General features: G+C 42.3%; 1 protein-coding gene across 9 annotated transcripts in view; it reads left to right on the top strand.

Moving 5' to 3' along the window:
* The window catches only part of PLEKHM3 (pleckstrin homology domain containing M3), a 102,568-nt gene that overhangs the window by 18,273 nt on the left and 62,790 nt on the right, over nucleotides 1-21,505 (top strand). For all 9 annotated transcript variants that reach the window (XR_005257658.1, XR_005257659.1, XR_005257660.1 and 6 more), the window contains exons 4-5: nucleotides 11,269-11,414; nucleotides 16,070-16,263. Coding sequence is in view for 6 of the 9 variants with exons in the window: in XM_038143612.1 (XP_037999540.1) it covers nucleotides 11,269-11,414; nucleotides 16,070-16,263 (340 nt within the window). In the remaining 3 variants the exon portion in view is untranslated. The remainder of the gene's footprint in view (nucleotides 1-11,268; nucleotides 11,415-16,069; nucleotides 16,264-21,505) is intronic.

Genomic DNA, 21,505 nt, shown 5'->3' with positions numbered 1-21,505 from the left:
GTATTTGAATTTCTGCCTGAATTCAGCTCTGGTTTTGGCCACATTTGTATCACTTGATGTAATTTGTTTTATATTTTGCTTAATCTTCTGACTGAGGTTCAGGAGAGTTTCAAGTGAATATTTTCAATTACTTCCTCTAAAATGGGATCAGACCCTGTGATGGCAACAAAATACATGTCTCCAATGTGAAACAGGTGTTAGCCTTGCTTTATGTAGTATGGGAGCAGACTTTTCTCTGGGAAAGGGTGGATTCCCTCTTCTGAACATGGGATGATTAATTGATTAATATCCACTCACTTACATATTCCCCACAAAAATAAGGTGCTTTGACCAGGGTTGCATGATGTCTTTTCCTGATTCACCCAGGCATTCCTAGTACTCCTGTGGTCTCCTTTTAGTCTGCCAAACTGAACAAATGTTCTTGTGCAGAGAAATTCTTCTTGAGTTGTGGCAGGCCTGTGGGCAGCTGGTCACTGGGATTCTCTGTCCCTGAGGATGGGGATTCCAGCACTTTCTGCAGGAGCCAGTCCTTTGCCATTCCTGAGACCCTTAGGGCCGGCTGGAACCTGGAGCTGTTACCATGGTGCAGAGAAAGAAATAATTTTAGTTATAACTGGGAGAAACTGGGGAAACTTGTTTGGCTCAGAAAAGTTGGTGCTGAGGAGGCCCACGGGCGAGCTGAGGCTGTCTCGTTGTTCCTTGCTCCCTGCAGGCAGTTGTGCCGTTCGGCATGGGCTGCTGTTTAACCTGAGGGGCCTGCTGTTGGTAATTACGGCTTGCAGGCATTGAGAGCGGTTTTCCCCAGGGCTGCTGGGAGGGGTAAAGCTTGGGGAAAGATGAGGAGGGGGGAGGAAGAAAAGTTTTGCTGTGAATTCTTCAGCCATTTAGTGCAAATTCCTGTAATTACCGTCTTTGTGTCCTGTCCCAATGGCACATAATACAGCAGAAGCCTTTCCTAATTGAGACCTTACAGGAGGTACAAATCCCTCCTTTGTTCAGCCTGACAAATTAGTGCCAGAAAGTGGCAAGGTCCGAGTGGGAATCAAAGGCAAGCAACACAAAGATGGAACTTACGGCTACAGTAATAACCCTCTCTAGTCCTGCAGGGGTGGGAGGGAAGGAAAAGTAATGACCAATGAAAAATGAAGGGTTTTTTTGTTATAAATTCCCTTGACATGACAGCACCTCAGGGCTGCTTTATTTATTTAGGAAAAGCGATTAAATAGTAATACAACAGGGCAGACCATTGTCTCTCCAGCTACCCCCCTTCTTACAGACCCCTGCTGCCTTGGCTAATTGATTGACAATGAACCTCTGATAAAGAAGGTTGCTGGGAGGACCTGATGGGGACAGGCTTTTTAAAATTTATTTTCTCTTTGCAGTCTTTGTGGGGTTCCCCTTCCTGGTTTTGGGTTTGTTTTGTTGTGGTTTTTTTTCCTGTTTGAAATGCTCTCGGCATCCCCCTTTCCTTTTCTCCCTCAGTAAAAGCTTTTTAAGGAATTGGTCCCAGACGAACAGCTGATATTCACAGGCAGGTAGGGAGGAATGTGAATGTCTGTGCCTCGCTATTGACAGGTTTATCTTGGAGTCTGGCTAGCACTTTTCAACTCGTGATATAAGCCAGGGCAGTGGTGTCAGATGTAGTCATGGGGCAGGGAGGACAAAGTGTTGATGCCCTGGAGTCAGAAGGGCAGTTGGAAAAAAGTTGTCTTTTGCTTGATCAGCAAACACAAAAAGCTTTTCTCCACACTTCTAATTCTGTTTTACTGCAGAGGGCAGGGTGTTACTTGTAATTTGAAAAAAAAATGAATGAACAGGCCACCGATTAGCAGTGGAGAGGCAGGGAGTTTATAAACCCTTTTAATTTTGTGGCCATTATTTATATTTTTGGCTCAGAGAAAAGCTTTTAGGGAAAGGTAGACATTTCTCCTGGAGGAGTTCTCCTGGAAGTCTGTAAGGAGCAAATATCCCCAGGTGCCCTTCACTATCGTTATTTCTTTGTCGTGTGGCATCACTTTTCTATAGATGAGGAAGACAAATGGTCTTTGCCCTTGCCTCCTGTTTTTGCATAGCTCCTGTTCTTTTGATGGCTCTCTTCTGTTTCACTTTGTGTTTTCTTTCCCCCTGTCCTTTATTAAAACAGACATTTTTTCCAGAGAAGTCAGTTGTGTCTGCCAGGAACTCTGTTACTTAGACAGCAAGTCCTAATGGATGTGGGAATTTCTGCCTCCTGGAAAATGTGCTCTGCACGCTTTCATTTGTCTGTGTGGCTTTCCTTGCTCCTCTTCTAGGGTGCCTTCTGTCTTTTCCTCCCTGCTTCTCCATGTCTCCTCACTTGCCAAAACGATGAATACTGCTATTAGGGCTTGAATGACTTGGCTGGCTGAGCTGAACACTAGGTGCAGAGAAGCCAGGGTTAGTAAATGTGCTATTTCCTGAGCTTGCAGCCCTGTCAAATGAAGCAGCAGGTGGAGAGCTGTTGTCTTTCAAGGAATCATTCTGCACCTAGTGCTGTGATCCTGTGTGTTGCTGGGGGACAGCCCAGTGCCGCATGCGCGGGTCATGCAATCTCTGCTCTATCTCAGCCCCTTGGGCTGGAATACTGCTCTGTTGCGGTAAAAATAAAATTCCTTTCTTTCCTGCCTTAGTGAAAAGAAAGTATTTCCTAATAGATTGCAAAACAGCAAGTGTAATTTAAAAACAAAACAAAAAAGTCAATGTCAACTTTGTTCAACTTTTCAAAAAGCCTTACAGTTGAAACTTCTCAAATACAGATAGTTGAGAAGCATCCTTGAATTTAGCAAATACTTAGTGAACCGTCATTACACCCAACACTTATTTTGTAGCAGGTCACTGAAATAAAAATGCTAGAGGATAAACCCTAGAAAAATGCAGCACAATAATAAAATACCATAAGGTCCTTTGGAGGGTTTTTAGCTCTCTTGTCACATTTTAGTTCTGAATAACCATTGTTCTCACCTGTCCAGGGCTTTTAGGATTGTGCTTTTTCTGAGTGCTGTATTTGTTTTGTGCTTGGTTTCATTTCAATTCATCTCTTTCTTCCAAGGCTTCAGCAGCTTTTTACCTTCCCTGTATTTGAGACTCTGTAAAATCCCCTAGGAATGTTTTGCACTGTAAAGGTTTTATTGTTTAGGTATCTTCACTTTAGGCTTTAGTCTTCTAGTCTTGTATGTGACTTTCAGGCCCTATTTCTATTAATTTAAAAGTAAAACTTCCACTGCTAGCAGTGGGATTTCTAAACCAGCTGAGCAGAAAAATACATTGTCCAAGTTAGTATTTGGAAAATACATCATGTTTAAACAAGGTCACTGACTTGTTGGGAGGAGTGGGGGGAGCATTTCCAAACAAAGGTGACTGGAATTTGTGTAGCAGGGAGCACTTTATTTGCAGTAGACCTGCATGTTTCAAAACACGAGGTTGCTGGCCCATAGTGCTTTGCCATATGACAGCTCATTTTGGACAAAGATTGGAAGATGCCATGTACTTGGATTGATTAAACCTGTTTATCAGTGATCAGTTATGATCACAGAAGCCATTTAATCTTCATTGATGAGTTCCTCAGTGCAGTTCTAGGATGGCATGACTAGAGGAAGTGACAGTGAAAACTGTCAGCTTTGTCTGGTAGCACTTGGGTCCTTCACCCTCCTGGGATTTGGCTGGCACCTCCACAGAGTGAGATTTTCTCCTTCATGGGATTTCATTTGGAGTTGGCCTGCTGCTGCCTGGAAGTGCAGCTTAGATAAGTACTTGATCAATTCAGTGCCTGTTCTGTGCCCTGATGTGCACTTTGCAATCAACTGGTGTTTAAGTGACTTTTTGTCTCAGCCCTGCAAGAGGACCTGCTGATACAGCTGTCTTGGCTGATGAATCTACATTTTCCCCCTGGCAGCCTTCAAGGGTGCTTTTTCTGTCTCTGTGGGGATAGGTGACCCCATTGCTCTAATCTGCCCCTGTCAACAACTCTGCAGGTTTTCAGTACGTGCTAATTTATTGTACTATTGTGAGCTCAGTCTCTACTGTAAGCATAGGCTGATCTTGGCCATGCCTTGTTTCTTCCTGGCTTGTGGGCGCTAGGTATGAGTTCCACTACCCCCAAAGAGCTCTTGGTTGTCTGGGGACCTTTTTGTTTGAATTTGTTGTATGAAACTAGTCTCGAGGGATCTTTTGGCATAGAGTTCAAAGAAAAGAATGCCCAAACCAAGCAGTCTAAATGTCCAAGTCTCACCTTTGCTGAGGTGGAAAAAAGCTACATCTGGACAAAAGAAAGTATTTTTCAGACCTGAACGACTCCCAACACTTATATACCACCCCCACAGTTCTTCTCTGGAGAACTCAGAGGTTCTTCATGAATTGTGTGCAAGAGAAAGCTTTATTTGTTGGGCTAGCATCTTTTAAATCAGTCAAGCCAGCTTTTGCTACTAAAGACCTTACCTTCCCAGGCATCCGCACAACATTTTCTCTGCAGTTGCAGTTTATACCAGGTTCCTGGGTTGGTTTGGGCTGTTAATTTAGTTTCCTAAGAAGGCAAAGGTTATGTTCCAATGCTGTTTGCTCAGTTCTACTCTTGCTCCATAAAATTTGGGTCTACCTGACTGTTCTAACAAAATTTGACAGAGGAGAAGAGGTAGCAAAGATGTGTGCATCTTGGAGGTGTTACGGAAGCCAGCATCACAGGGAGCCCTTCCTAATGCTGCTCCTAATGCTGGAAAAAAATTCTATGAAGTGCACTGTGCATTTGTTTGGTGCCAGAATGTCCTTGCATATGTGCAGCCCTGAGGGACAAACACTGAAGGAAAATGGCTGCTTTGGGGTCGGTCCACTGCTGCAAAACTAAGGCATTAGCAGGGCTCCCCCTCTTCTGTCACATGCCAAAGCAGTGTATTATTGCAAAACTATTGCATGTGGATCAAATCAGGGGCAACATAAAAGAAATTACAGAATAAACCAGAGGCCAACGGCTAGGAAGGATTTAAGTTTTCAGTCTGGGCTTCTGCAACATCTGTAGTGTTAAAAACTAGAACCTATTTTTAACATATAGTCTCTGACATGTACCTGTGCTGTGTAAATCTGGATAGTTCATATGCCTAAGGCGGTGCTGTGGTAGTGGTGAGTGACCAACAAGAAATTCAGCCAAATAGCATTGGTAAAAATATGTAACCACACTTAACTGCACAGTTGTTCTTTCTGTTAAAAGGAGATAAAAAACCAGTTGTGTATTCAAACAGAAACAGAGCTGGTTATTTCTAGGTATGCTAATGCTGTATCAAATAAATGAAAATTGGCTAACCAGGTAGCCTTCAGTGTAAGTCAAGGAGTGAGCAGTGCAAGGGTAAGTGGTCTTCAAACTAACTGCAGAGCAGAAATGAAAACTGGGTTAAGTAGAGACTCATTTTGCTAAATGACCTGGCTGAGGGTGCTGGCACCAGTGTTCTGATCACACAAATGGCTGGCCTGCTCTTTGCTCTGTTCTCTTCTTTGCCCTCTCAGTATGTAGAACCAAGTATGAAGGTAATCAACTCTGTAAGTGGGAATGCCCATAATATATTAATTATGCTTACAAATCTCCTCACTTCTAGCTGGCAGCAGGCTTCAAGAGCTGGGCCAGACAGTGTGTTCAGTTCCAATTCCTGACCCAAGAGCTGGTGAATTACTGAATCCTACCAATAAGTCATTTCATGGTAGATCCCGTTTCTTTCTGTCAGGGAGCATTTCAGAGTCTCAGCAAAGCACCAGATACTGCAGAAAGTAATCCTATAAGGGTATGGGGAAAAGAATACCAGATTAGTTTGAGGTGGATGGTGTTATTCATCAGCAGTGTTGTCCTGCGAACACGGGGAAAGGATTTGAAAATGTGCAATAGAAAAATGCAAACTGGCCATGTGTTAAAAGGGTCACAAACAACAGCTTATGTGTAAAGTATGTCTTCAAAGCTGTTTGTAATTTCCTTAGAGCATATTCTCTGGGAAGAATATAACTTTGCCACCTCTTAGAATTTGACACAAATGGTAAAAGAACCTATCTTCTGATAAAACTCAAGTGGGGAAATCCAAGTAAATAAAAAACTAGTTTCCAAATGTATAGTTTTGTTGCTTGTCATTTATCCCAGCTAGGATTTTAGTTCTCATTTAGTGATGAAATGTTACTCTTGCCTTATATGTGAAATGCAAGCTTAATTTTACTTTTAAGTTTTGGGGTTATATTTGTAAGCTTAACTACTATTAGTTTTACTGGGAAGGCAGAATTTAGCTCTGTAATCTGCAGCATGCCTGTATGCTGTCTTCTACAAAGGACCTGTACAATACAGGCATGCAGAATGTTGTGTATGCACCCATATGTGTTCTCACCTGACTTTTTTCCAACATGGGGTTTTTTTCTTGATTGTTCATCTTCACAGAGAAAGTCACAGCTCTGTGCATTCAGTGTGACTGATGTAAAGGGTTTTGGTCACTTCACCTACCCCCAGTCATCTAAATATTGGATATCTACACCAATCCAATCTTTGCTGATTGAAGAAAGACTGGGTGCCTAGGGAATAATTCCTCTCATATGCCTTGGAGAGCTGCTCTGAAGCGGGGTGCCTGTGAGACATCTCCAGTAGGGTGGGATGGGTCACTGTCTGGAGTCACAGCCCAGAGCCACCAAGCCTACACTGGTAGGCTAAGTCAGCTGAGCTGGAATGTGTAAGGCGAGAAAGACAGGCACAGTACCTTCAAATGGTGCTAAAGAAGATGGAAAGTCTGTTATTTTAGCACTTAGTCCTGAGCTATAGCTGATAGTCAAGGTTTCCATTGACTTGGAACAGTTGGACCATCCTTTGGATGAGCAAACCCTTCTTTATTTCTGGAGAAGCTGATCTAGTTTATAATTAAAGTGGGATGTGTACATTGCTGACATTATAGGAGTTTTATATGTTGCTTAGGTAATTGTAACTTGATAGGGTCAAACCCACATGGTTTCAACACAGAATCATTTTATTTTTTTTTTACTTTAATCTGTTACGGTTCTGGTGTCCTTTTTTAAAGTTCATAAGAAGCTCACAGAAAATGTAGGCAAGGTGAGTAGTGTCAGACTTTGCTTAGAGGTTTATAAGTTTTTCATTATTTAGTTGAAATAAAATTGCTCTGGCAAGTAATGGTGAGAAAAGGACAAAGTGTAATGCAAACCTGGGTAGGCATAGGAGAGAACTTAATTGGATTGTTAGTGTATCTTCCTTGTGAATTTGAGTTTTCCCATAGTGGACTGAATTGGAATAGATGCACAGAAATAAAGGTAACCAACTGAAGTAATTCTCACCTTATTTCTGTTGGTGCTGAGCTGATAGAGCAATGTTGTATGTCTGATCTAACACTGAAAATTTGTTGCTGTGCTCCTTCTGCTTAGTCTGCTTTATGCCTTTATCAGGCTGAAAGCCTTTTGAAGTCTGTGGATCATTTTCTTTTCTTTGTATTCTATGTTGTTTCTAAATGAATTAGCTTCTAAGCTAATCTGTCACAGATTTAATTATAGCACACAATCACAAGGGACTTGATTTTTCCTGTTACCGAGCAAGGAACTTTATTGAATAAGGAAAACAGTTGTGTACTTGATTCTAATTTGGTCTTTCACTTTCTCTGTTTCACTGTGGAGCTGCTCCAGTCTTTTCTTGCTACAAGATCAAAGAGAAAGGTATCGGGATTAAAAGCATAGTTATGTGTGTCTTCCTTGACCACAAGAGTATGTAGCCACCTGAAAGTGGTGTTTTCCATGCTTCAGAGAAGAGGAATTGTGTTCAGAGGTCTTGGATTCCTCCTCCATGCTAGTCTACCACCTTAAGTCAAGGAGAGAGTTTTGTTACAACTTTTTAACCTCACCTTCTGTGCTATTTTCTTCCTGAAGGCTTTGCATTTGGACATGAGCCTCTTGATGTTGATACTCCTGCTCTGCTCACAGACGTGTTGTTGAGAGAGATTCATCTGTGCCCAGCAGCACTTTCTTGCTGCTATTTTTTCTAACCCCTATTTTCTTTCCTTGATTCCAAGCCTGTTTTGTTGTATTTTCCATGATGAAAGGTTTGGGATGATTCCTTCTCGCTATTTGCTAGCAGTATACCTTACAGCTACACTTCTTTCCTCTGTAGCTTGTTCTATAACATTCTTTAGGGAGGGATGATCTCTTTGCATTAGGCTCCGGGTTTGCCAGACCTTTGTACAGATGTTATATTGATAAGATGTTATATTGATAATATTCTGTGTTAGCATTAGGAATAGGTGAGAGAGGTTTGGTGAAAGTTCTGCTGCTTTTTTCTCCCATCCTGTGCAAGGTGCTTTCTCTAGTTATGTAGGCAATTAAGTGTTTTCTCTGCAAACGTGGTCCCTTCCCAAACCCTAAACTATCTATTGAATTGTGTTATCGATCTCTGAGGTGGTCAGCTACCTCTGATTGTCCTGCTGGGAGAGGTGCTCAGGAGTTTCAAGCCAGGAATCAGTACTAGCTTTTCTTCTGGTAAACATCATGGCAAGTTGATGTACCTGAATGTCCAGGTGCAAGATTTCCAAGGTCATTAAACCAATGGCTATTCCTTCTTCCTCTTCTTTCTCTCTCATTCTTGATGTATTTTTTTCCATCTTAAAAAAACAAAGTAGCATAAGTGGTCTATGCCACAGAAATATGTTTGTCACACTACACCACTTTGAACTGCATAACATCAAAGAAAATCAGTGCTTTGATAACTTGATTTGAAAGGGTTGCAGAAATAGCCATCATTATGAATCACAACAGAGAGGAATGGAAAAGATGGTGATTTTCAAACAGCAATGCTTGGAAAGTAGGGGAAGATGTAAAGTGAATGCCAGCGCCACATTATCATCTAACAAACCCCAGCTACACAACTGTTATGTAGCTTTGCAGAACATGTTTTCTTAAGGAATGAAAAATACTAGGTGTAAAGAGGAAATGCAGGCTCAGGAAAGGGCTGTAACAAGGGAGAAAGCAATGTATGCTGCTTGGGTACAAATTTCTTCCACTTCCTCCTCTTCATAAAACCACCCTTTCTGAAGATGAAGAGCATCCAAGATTGCTTGCTGAGACTCTCCTCACCCTGAGAGAAGACTTCAGTTCTTATGAGCTGGATATAGGGAAGAGGAGAGAAGCCCCCCAGCATTTCTGTGCTTTGTCACTCCTCTCCTGAGAAAACTGTCTCCATGGACTGGAGTGAGTTTCTGGCTCTAGGAGGCTGCAAGAAATTAAGCCTTAAAGTGGTTAATTCTCAACTGCAAATGTTTTAATCTAGAATTTTGGCAGTTCAAATTGGACTTTTGCTTTTTCTGACCTTCAGTCTTAACAGACAGGAGTTAGGGCATTAAGACAAGGTAGCAGCCAGTGGAATGCATGGTGCTAGTTAGGTGAAATCAGTATGTCCTGTCCCGTCCTTATCCCCAAACAAGTAAGTGTTGGGTAGTGGGGAATGTTTAGAAGGTTTCAATGACATTGAGTTGGGAGACTGTTTGCATTCAGACACAGCTTTACCACTAGAACTCATTAATACTTATGCGCTGGTCTTATGAAGAGTAAAGGAGAAGATATGAACATAATCATCTCTTTTATCAACTGACCAGTTCATATATTTACTTCTTCCCAGAAACTGTATGTCCTTTCTTAAAAAAAAAAAAAGGCAGGGGAAGAGAGAGATGGAAACAGGACATGCCTCATACTGATTCACCTGGTAGTGTGTATTGCAGAGAACCAGTGGCCAAATGGCTCTGGAGTGTGAAAGAGGCAGAAATGAGCTAATTGTGTTTTTTAGGTTATTCTCGTGATTTTTATTAGAGCAGAGGGGGACATGGTGACATCATTTGATGTGGGAAAGGAGGAGCTCAGTTTATGCCTAGAATAGCTGACCTGCAATGTTTCCTCAAATCAGTGTAACTTTTGCTGGGGAGAAAAGATGCTTTCAGCTGGAGAAGTCACATAATTTCACTCAATGAAATTAATTATATTGACAAAAACAATCCATCAGTTGACTTCTATCTGAAAAACTCTGTTTAAGCAATGCTTTTGCAGTAAAAGTAATGTACAAGGATTCTGCTACTCAGTATTTCTAACCAGCTGCAGCAGAGACCATCTGAACATACAGCACATGCCAGAGTGGAGCTCTGGTGCTCTGGCTGAAACTATAAATGTCATGTGGGGACACTGGCATTTGAAGGAAAAGCAGAAATTCTGTCATGTGTGCTGTGTCTAGAGGTGGTCATGTGTGCTGTGTCTAGAGGTGCTGTTAACAACCACAGACATCTTGATATATCTTACCCAAACATTTTTAGCCTCACTTCCTGAGCAGGTTGTTTAATGTGACTGTGCTGTCTGTCTTCAGCCACCCACTCTAATATCATATGAACCTTTTGGCTAATTTTAGTCACTATTGAAAGACAGAAGTGTCAAGTATGTTGAGTTTTTATGTGTTTTGTGAAAACAGGTGGACAGGTGAAGGAGATCTCTGCATTAGTTCTTTCCAACTAAAGCAGCAGATTTTGAATACATTGTTTTTTCCTAGGGACTTCACGCAAGAGGGCATGGGAAGAGGCAAGGGATCTAGCTGTGAAAAAAGTGTCAGGCAGACCTCAGACCTTGTAAGACACAGAGTAATGCAATTGTAAGAAAAAAACACCCTACTGGGAACTGAGCTGTTCACTATTGCTAGTCAAGAACTACTCATTCTCAGTGTGACTGCTGCTCAGTTATTATTCATGATCTGACTGTGGTTTGCCTTGGCTGTGCTAGTTCTGTGGCTGTCTTACCTGCCAAGTCAGCGTCCCTTCTGGCTGTCAGCAGGAGCTGGCTTGCACCCCTGCAGGCAGGCAATGCTGGCCCATTCTCTTGTGGGGCAAATGGGAGCTCTGGGGCAAGCATACAGTAGAATGTGGCCTGTCTAAGCTTCAGGCCATGGTTTTCAGATGGCCATGGCTTTTAAATTCCCAGTGTCTCCCAAGCAAACCTTCTGCCTTTGTTTCTTCAGAAGCGCTAAGTATCTTTTGGCTGCTGTTTGAACTTTTTGTCACAGATGCCCAAGTTAGCATGTGCTTTTTCAGTGCTAGTTCAAGAATACTGATATTTATTTCTCAATTTTTTTATGGAATGAGAAATGTCTCTAGGGTAAAATAAATAAAATATTAAAAGGATCTCAGATGGAGGAATACTTTTCTGACTCCATCCTGAATGTGTATCTCCGACTTGGTGTACAAACCCAGACTTCTGCTCCTCTCTTTTCTCTAGGCTGTCAGCGCTCCATAGGGTTGTCCAATGGGAAAGCCAAGGTGTGCAGCTACAGTGGATGGTATTACTGCAGCACCTGCCATGTGGATGACAACTTCCTTATCCCTGCACGGCTGGTTCATAACTGGGACACTTCCAAATACAAGGTAATCTCCCTGCAGCTGGAGTGCCAGCAAGTGAACTGAATTGCTGATAGAAACACAGCAGCCTGAAGGTTGCAGCACTGGCTGTTAATATTGTTGCCTTTGTCCCTCTTGACAAAATGAGCCACGCTCTCTCAACAAGACATGTTTTCATCACAGTTTCCTTGGCCCGATCTAAGGTGCTCCTCCACAGGAGCAGCCATGCTCCTCCTTCTTGGTGGCATCTTTTTTATCATTGCTTATCTGGCTGTTCGAGGGACAGAGAGAGATTGCACACAATAACAGCTCTAATTCTTGCAGTTACTGGAGCCTTGAGGAGTACCTGTTTCATGACCAGCAGGGACTAAGGATTGGCAGTTTACTGATGGATGCTAAATTGTGGAAATGCCTATAGGAAACTGGGCTTACCAAATGCAGTGTTTGTGAGGCCCAGTATGTTCTGTCTCTTGGCATGAGCATTTTGAGGACAGTAGAAGGACATTGCTGCAGCACTCGACTGAACCAAACAGATGAAAGTAACATAACAAGAAAATTCTACAGTTGCTCACTTGCAATAGCTCTTGCCACACAAGAGCTTTTCTAAAACTTTTATAATCTGCTATTTGCTGCTGCCTCGGTGGCTGGTTGCTAGATAGGGGCACTGATTACATGCCTCAAAGCATTACACCAGCAAACACACCAACAGTGTTGTTTTGCCATCTCAGGCAGTATATGCTGAAAGAATAACAAACTCATAAGGAATCCAGACCATGCTAGAGCTTCAGACCTAGCAGCCACTGTTAGGAGAGGCTGTTTGATGTTTTGTGTCTGCAAATATTATTATTATGTGCTATTTGAAAAAGAAAAAAAAATAACCAGTAAATGCCCTATTAGGGGAAAAGCAGGTCTCTTGAAGAAAATTTGTCAGATGGGGAGATTATTAAAAGGTAGCCAGAGCCTGCTATCAGGAAAATTATGGTCTTGCTCCGTGAAATGCAAGATTCTTCAAAGTTGCAAAGCTCCAAGGTGTGGAGACAAAAAGCCCTCCTATGCCTAGACGTTAGGAATATTTAAAAGTTCTGGTTTTGGATGCTTTTACCAAGGACTAAACTTGCTACCACACGGTAGTATAAGCAGACCTGATATGGGGCTAGTGGATAGTAAGGCAAAGACCTCGTATCAAGCTGTCAGTAATACTGCCAAGAAAATTAGCTGGGTTTTTTTCTAAACCTGCAGCATAAAAACTATGCTCTAGTCTGTGTCCTGTGATATAGGCAGCTGAGGCACAAAAAGAAGCAGGACTTTAAAGCTTAAGCATTCATTGAAAACTTAAGCTACTGTCATCTCACTGTAATCGTGAGAAATTTCGTTTTGCACTTTTTGTAGACAGAATAGGTATGAAGTGCCTTGGAAACAAGCAAGTTCTGTGCAGCTGCTTTACCTGTCTTTGTGTGAAAGGGCTCAGAGAGGTGAATTTAAGAAAGGAACACAACCCCTCAGGAAGGAAAAAACATCATCATCCCCAACTATTAGAGCAGGAACTAAGGCAGGGAGGGAAGGTGAAGATAAGCACACTGTTCTTCCCCTTGTAGGTAGCACAGCACTGCCTGAAAGTGGAGCCTCTGCAGAGGGGGAAATGCTCCTGGCTGTACTTCTGGCTGCACATCCCAAAGAGGTCCTGCAGGAAATAAGCACATATTACGTTTGATGGTCAGGACTGAGAGAGGGCTCCAGGGTTCAAAAACTTCTTTGTTTTACACAGTCTGAAATGTGTCTGTCAGTCCACCAAATTGGAAGCGAAATTGAATGAAGAATTTGCAAACCTGCATTCCTTTCCACTGCCACCTATTCCCCACCTCCTCGGGTGTTTTTGGGGTCTGTCCTGTTTCTGGTAAAGCAAGCACCAAAAAGTGCTGTAGGACACAAGCTTTTACAGTGTAACTGGGCATGTTTCTCTTTTTATGTTACATGAGCTCAGCAGCTGTAAAATAAACTGTGGCATCAATTAAGTTTGCAAATTGAGAGGTTCTTGTCTGCTTTTGGCAAGACAGGTCATGAAAATCAGAAACAATGAACCTCTCTAGAGCTGTCTCTTCCCATACGCAGGATCCTGAAAAACTACAATGCACTTAACATCTGGTAGCACATGGGTAGGAGAAGAGAAATCTTCTTGGCTGCAATAGAAGCTCTTTAAAGGACTTGGCAGTTAGACATGTTTCTTCTGTCAAACCGAAGCTGCAGCTCAGTCCCCAGGTTTGCTTTTCCCCCCATGTCTCCTACTGTTTTCATTTTTGTATTTTTCGTGTGTTTGTGTGAAGGCAAAAGAAAAGAGGCAGTTTTGTGAACACTTTCTTTCTTTTGCTTAGGCCAAGTGTTTTCCCTGTTTGCATGCAAAGCCCGCTAAATATTGCAGTTTGTTTCAGGTGGCTTTCAGCCTGCACAAAATGCCAGACAAACCCAGTAGGAAATGAACTCCCTGTGCCAGGAGGTTTCAGGAGAAACTGACTTATGGTAAATTGAATTTTGAACTGGTCTGGAAATGTTAGCATCCATCCTTTTATGACATTTAAAGCTGAAATCCCTTTGCACTTTGCATCTTCTCACTCCTGGCTGATTTAATAGGATTGTTTTACTGCCCACTAAAGCTGGGGCACTGTGAGTATGCTAGGATGTATACTAAAATATTGAATTACTGTGACTGCCCAACCCTTCCTGTTTCAAGACTGTGCTTCAGCCTCTTGTAACCCTGCTGTGTTTGGCAACGTGAGTTAATGTTTTACAAGATGTGTGTGCCTCTGTCAGCCATGCAGAGTGGACTGACACCTGTCTGTCAGCCAGTGATGCTGGACAAAGCTGCTTTTCCTGCAATCAGCGCTCCATGGGTGCATTGTATTGGCAAGGAGAGGGAAAGGATTGCTTTGCCCTTCTCTCCTTAAAGGCTGCATTCAGACCGTGCTGCACCAGTGCTGCACAGTAGTGCTTGGTCACCATAGTGCATGCATATGGCAGAGTCACTCAGGGGACCTCAGTTATGGCATCTCTTTGTTTCTGTGCTCCTGATGCCTCAGGAGAGATGCCCAACATGGGGTACAGGTGTGAGTGTAGTATTGGGACAGGAATCACCCTCCAGTTCCCAAGACAGCAGGGCAGGTGGATGAGGAGCCCATCACCTCAACAGAGGCTTAAAGCAAGGAGATGGACAAAGAAGAACTGAGCACCTGGTCCTCCTGGTGGGAGGAGCTGGTCACTGTGCCAAGCATTCACACACCTCCTCAGGAGTCATGGAGTACATGCTCATTGGTGGAAGAGGACTAATAATTACTATAGATACAGAAGTTGCCAAGGGATTGCTGAGATATTGCAGTCAGATAGTTAATGATTGTAACAGCAGGTTGTTTAACTGCAGTTTTTTAATGCACTGCAATAAGCATAATAAAATATTAATGTTGCTAGTGTTAAAAAACTTGATAAGTTTGGAGTTTATAGAATTTTGTTCTACAAAATCTGAGGTGCTTGTGTTGCAATGTTAGCTCTGATTCCACTCAGATGGCACAGTTCTTTGTACATGCAGGATATTAAAAAAAAAAAAGAAATTAGTGGGGTGTTTTATGTAAATAGGTGGGATATTTAATACAGCTTCAGGACCTGGGAAACCTGTGGAGTTATGGTCTGCTATATTTAAAACTGCACATCTTGTTATCTGTGTAGTTATTGGTGGAAGGCTGGCCTTGGCATATTTCTTAGATTTGTATTAAATGCTGTGAAAAGGTTACATCCATCTGGGGCTAGCTTCCCCTGTCAGTAGCTAGTTAGTTGTGCTGGTTTTGGAAGTGGTGCTATTTATCAGGCTATGTATTGTTCTTACCTACAGCACCAGAAGGGAAATAACTTCCTAAATCTCAAGAGGCTGTAGCTTGTGTGCCCTTTCTACTTTTGTTAGCCTAACTCATCCCTCCCTTGTCTCAGTGTAAACATTGACTTTGAGGTCCAGGAGGACTAATTGAATTGTGGAACCAGTAGTATTTCTGTAGCAGAGCTTCAGGTGATTTGCAGCTCATTTCATGTAATCGCATCTTCTCTTTTCCAGCTGTGACAAAATGCAGAAATCAGGAATGGGAGGGAATTTGGCCTTTTCACTTAAGGAACAAGAGTCCAGTTCATTTATCGAGATTACAGTAGCTTTTTGCAGGTGGAGATAAAACAGGGCACTGTAATGAAAAATGCATGAAAAACTTCTTGCAGCTAGAACTTTGGGAGTAATACTAATAAGATTCAGTTTTATTTATCTGTATTTTAAAAAGCACAACAACTTGCCTTTTGCCAAAAAGAAAGCAGTGAACAAACAGAAAAATATGAGCAGGGAAGAAACTGGTTATTCAGATTTTAGCGTTTAAAAAAAAATCTAGTAAGCTATGTTACTGTACAGCAAAAGCATATGTGACTGCAGATATCACTGTACTTTGAGTAAGTAGCTATCTCATACATTCAGTTTTGAAGCGCTTGATGAAGTTTGACTTGGCTATAAGCAGAGAGAGTTGGATATCTCTCAACTCTGTCTCCATTTTTAATTGGTAACAGACTAAGTTTTCAGATGCATAGAATAGCTGACAGATCACAGAGGGGGAGATCTGCTGAAAAGAGTTTGGAAAAAAGCCTAACTAAACTGCTTTATTTTTTAGGTATCAAAGCAAGCCAAAGAGTTCCTGGAATATGTTTATGAGGAGCCATTAATTGACATCCAGCAGGAAAATCCCATGTTGTACAATCATGTTGAACCTCTGGCAACTGTTGTCCGCCTGAGACAGCAGCTGAAATCCCTGCGAGCCTACTTGTTCAGCTGCAGGGCAGCAGTGGCTGAAGATCTGCGTAGAAGGTAAGAGCCACAGCCAGCCTACAGCACAAGGACGGAGTTTCCTTGGTGTGTTGTCCTCTCCTGCTGCCTGTTTTGTTTTCTCTCACACTCTGGTTTTGAAGGCATTACCTGTTTGGAAAGATGTTGTGCTATATCTGACTTCCTTGGGAAGCTGGGTTATCTTCTGCCAAAGAAAACGATGTTTTAGGGTCTGAATATCTGAAGTTTTTCTTGACAGCTATTATGTGTCATCACAGATTGTGGTGAGCATCTTTTACTCCTCCTCAGGCTTTCTGGCTGTGTGTATTTTCAGTCAGATCTGCTACCTCATGCCCCCTGCCATGGCATCACAGTGAGGTAGCCACTGCTGGGACCTTTGAAACACCTCACAGTGTGGCAAAGCATGAGGGGGGCCAGAGTCAACCACCTTTCCAGCACTTCTGCTCTCCTCTGTGGTATGAGCTCAGCCAAAGGCAGAGGTCAGATGTAATCCCCTGGCACATGACCCAGCTCATGATTTATGCTGGTCTGTTGCTCAGACAGTATCCATGAGATGGCTGCGCTGAATGTTTTGTTTATTGGCTAACACATGGTCACAGCACTGCAGGTGAAAAGGTGTTTCATATTGAGTTTGCTGTGGTGAAAACAGGAGTTTTATAAAAGGTGAACTTCATTTTAGGAGTGCTGTATCTTAGTCCATTCAGCTGCTGCTGCATTTTTCTAACGAGCTAAAAATGAACATTTTCCTTCATACTGTCAAGCCACAGTTGTGATCTTAAAAGGGCCAAGTAGTTTTTGGTGTGGATCTCCAAAAGAGATGGGAAGCTGTCTCTGCCCATGCCATACTGTGAAGTGAGTGGCTCTGGGCACACGCAGCTGACCTGATGGATCTGTAAACATTTGTATAGCCCAGTTTTTAAGACAAGATTTCAAGTAGGAAAGCTACTGCTTTGAAATGGTGAGCTGCCAAAGGGCAAGGAAGCAGGTGACATCAGTGACTGTATTTTGAACACGGTGTTCTAGGGACCTGAATTCTTTGGAAGGGAGAGGAGGCTGCACTGGTGTCTTTATCCCAGGTAAGGAGAGCTGGGCTGCTATTGGGTACATAATCGATGTCATTGCTTTGAAGAACTACCTAGAACAAGTAGGAGAAGGATACAGCAACAGGTTTATGGAGAGCATTGCACTGTGGGTTAATATGTGTTTCTGCGTTACTACTCTATTCCTGTTATTTGCTAGGGCAGCTTACAGCATTTTAAAAGTTAGGATGGTTTTCTTTTATTCCAGAGGATGGCATTTTCTGGCAGACCTGGTTTTCTATGCCATCCTCTTCAATAATACCAAAGGGAAAATAAGATTTTTAAAGGTTGTTCAGAAAAAGTAGAAGAAAGAAAATTACGCTTTCTGATTAGGTAATTCTCTTAGTAAAATAGACAGAAGGAGGCAAGGAATTCAATGGACTTGGGTAAGACAGTGAAAGAAGAGAGTTCAAAGGAGGCCTAGCATAGCAATCAATTGACTAGAGGGAAAAAAAGGGATGAGGGAAAGCCAGGAAAAGGTGTTTCAAACAAGGAAGAAATCTCAGGAAATTGTGTTCATGAAGAAATCAGGACAAAAGAGGAACAACCCAAAATCTGCCTCCAAAATGGAGAGATGGCAATTGCTAAGGAAATAGAAGAGAGAATGGACAAAATGTATCACAGAAATGTGAGCGTGCTCTTTTCTTGGAGCAGAGAGGAGAGAGAAGACATCCCTGTGTCAAAATGAAATGGCTAGAAGGAAAAACTGGGAAACAATGCTCCTGTTGCTTCTCTTTCTTATTCTTCACACAATCTCCAATTAAAGCTGTGTGGTGAAGAGAAGGGCCCCAGCCCAAGAAGAGTTTGGTTTTGTACTGGGGAAGCATCTCCAGTTCGATAGGACTTGCTGCAAGTGTAAAAGCCCCTGAAGGAATGTACAATACACACCTTAGAGTCTGACTCTTTCTAGGTTTGTGAAGTCTCCATTGAGGTGATTTTGGTGCTCAGTTGTTCCCTCAGATGTCACCTAAGAAGTGTGCAGAGATGAGAAGAGGGAAGTTCATTTCCCATAAGGATTTATTCCATGCACAAAATGCTCCCAATGGCTTTGCTGCTTTCATCTAGTATCCCAGTGTGCAGATGTTCACTACCAATGTGATGACTTTATAGAGCACAGCTGAAAAGTAAACAAAGAAAATACGTGATTTAAAATTTTCCTTTGGCTCATCCCAGAGGCAAATTGCAAGAAAAGGAGGAGTTTAAATAATATGGTGAGACAGCATTCCTAAATTTAGTACTGTTTCCTAATTAAAAGTGAAAGATGGAGAGAGAATCCAGTTATCTGTCCTCCTCTAAAAACATTCTTTTTCTGCTTGGTCTTCACCTTAGTATGTGAATGACTATTAATCACAAGAGAGTGAACACAGCATCTTGAAGACCTGTCAGACCCATATAAACAGACTGAAACAAACTGTTAATATTGCTGTCTACAGAGAACTAAAAACAGACTGATTAATTGTATTGGCACCTTGCTGCCTCTGGGACACTGATAGAGCGTGCCTTATTAGGGAAAAGCAGATCACTCTGAGGTTTCTTTTATTAATACTATTTGCATTATCATCTACTTTAAATCTATACCTTGCTCTTCAACCCAGATCACAAAATGAAGATGGCAATGAAGTTGGAAACTCTTGGTGTCCTCTGTGAAGACAAAACTGTTTACAATGCTTACAGTCACTTTTTTTCTGAAGAATTCCAGATGGCTATAAACCAGGTTAGCTCAGGATCCAGTTAGCTTAAATGTGGAAATGTTATTTATAATGTTTGGTGTGCCTAGATAGGTACTTTGAGAACTTTAGCAGGGAACTCAGGACTGAAACCATATTGTGAACCTTGAAGATGCAAGTGACAAAGTAGAAAGAAGGGAAGGAAAAAAAGGAAGGAAGGAAAAGACAGAAGAAATCCTTAAAGTAGCTAGGAGGCTCGCAGTAAAAATCGTCTTTGTCACTTTTAGTGATTTATTCTCACCTACTGCTCTACTGAATTCTATGCTTTTATATTTGCAGGGGGAAAAAAATAAGGAACATGGACTTGGCAGGGAGGTGAAATAAGGCCCTCCAGCAGCACATATCAGCAGTGTTCTCTGATGTTAGCCAGATGAGATTCCTAGCCTGTTGCTGAGCTCCCTGTTTTACAAGGGATGTTGTTATGCCTAGTTAGCTGTAACTGTCACCTCAGTATTGCAACACATCATTTGACTAAAATGTCTTTACTGAACAAGTTCTCGCTTGTTTTTGTTGCCTTGCTTGTGTGGATGCTGTTCAGGCAGAGGCATACTGGACTGAAACCTAGAGCCAAAACACGCAGCTAGTGCAAGTGGAGCTGTACAGATACCACCACCACGTGCAGATGGTGAATGAATGGCCCAGACAAACCAAGATGGAGTCAGTAAAATGGATGGCTGGGAAGGAAACAGAATCTCTGAGTCCATTAAATAATTAGGGTATTTTATGAAACTATGCTGAATGATGCAAGTTCTGTTCTGGGTTTGCTTTGTTCTTGTCATGATTGAGGATTCTTCAAGTCAAGGAACTGGCAGAATGATTTTTGGGGTAGTGTTAGATGCCTTAATATCTACTGTAGGGTAGGGTAACCTAGGCCAGCCTTGGAGGTCCATCTGGGGAGCCTTCTGGGCTCTCTGCTCTCTCAGCTGTACATCTAAACTTGCAGTTCAGGTGCTGCTAGCCCAGATACTTTAGACAGATGGCAGTGACACAAGGTAAATGTTTTGCAGCAGATTCCTCTATGCATTAGTGCTTGTTGTAGTGCCCTGGTTCTGTAAGTAAATCTGAATGGTGGTGAGAAACTACATGGACAAACTTCCCTCTTGTTACTCATCTCGGCCTGGTACCATTTGTCTGCCAGGTCCAGAACAGCAATACATCAGTTTTACCCCAGCAGAACTCCAGTGATAGATGCATCACTTAGCAGGCTCTAGTTTGGTCTTCCTGTACAGCAGCAGGAGGTTGAAGGTACACCCCCAGTGCTGCGACGTGTGGTCTTGGCTGAGCCTGCCGCTCTGTCGGCACGAGGTGGAACAAGCCCAGATTCAGTTCTGCTGAACAATAGAGTCCTGTCACTTCCTCCACTGAGGCCTTAGACATAACACTTCTGACACAGGAATAGATTACTTTCAAAATATTTGTGTGGCAATTGGGGAACCTGTCTAAACACATCACAGGAATACTGATTGATCTAATGCAATCACTATACCTCCAAATACCTCATGGATGTGAAGCTGGGGCTATGTCATCATTCAGACCAGGGACAACAGAAGGTCATCAAGTCATCTCCAGACTGTCAAAGGAGACTCTCCATTTTCTTTGCAGTGTTTAGGCCATTTGATGAGTGGGAAATTCCAAAGCAGGAGAACAAAGATACAGGTTCTGAAAGCAGTAAACTGCAAAAAGAAAGTTTGAGCAGGGAAGAAACAGAAGGATGTGGTTTTGGGACTCTGAGATAGTGGCGAGACCAACAGAAGAAGAAAATTTGTTGCATGGGTGGTTATAAAGAGGATGAGAGGAAATTCATTCACAGAGGTTATTCACATATCCTGAGAGGAACCAGTATTAAGACTAAACAACAACCCAGAGTGAGGAAAGGTTAGAAAATAAATGCAGAGAAGTATGCACAAGCCATTTGTTATTTTATTTCGATCCTGCATGCCTGTAGTCATTGTAGTAGCTGAAATAAAATTGCCTGTGGATGGAGCTCATACAAACAGACTACCTTCACCTCTTTGCTTCAACTCTTCTCTCTTTTGGAAGAGGTAACCATGCATGCAGGATCTTACAAATTAGCATCTTAAAAAGTGTTTGGCTGAAACTGAGGGGATGGTGTTAAGGTGGAATTTGAGCTTTCATTTCAACTAGAGGTAACAAACAGCTGAAGCATTGAGATCTGTGCCAGAGCAGCCAGGGTGGAGGCAGTGCTGCTGTCTGTTCATGTCAAGGGAAGGTCAAGCACAAGCTAGTCCTCTACCATGGTAAGCATCCAGCTGAGGAACCTGCCAGAGCTTTCCACGGTAAGTCTTCCAGAAGACAGGTGGGTCTTTCAGTTCACATTAGTGTTTTACGGTCTAGGGGGCACACCTGTATCTCCTTGTCAAAGACATGAGTGATATTACATCTCTTTCACATTGGTAATTTCCATTCACCTTTTGAAATCACGTTGCTTTCAAAAAA

The sequence above is a fragment of the Motacilla alba genome, chromosome 7 (assembly GCF_015832195.1).
Source record: "Motacilla alba alba isolate MOTALB_02 chromosome 7, Motacilla_alba_V1.0_pri, whole genome shotgun sequence".
NCBI lineage: Eukaryota > Metazoa > Chordata > Aves > Passeriformes > Motacillidae > Motacilla > Motacilla alba.
Note: the sequence above shows the minus strand (reverse complement) of the source record. Positions and strands in the feature narration are given on the sequence as shown.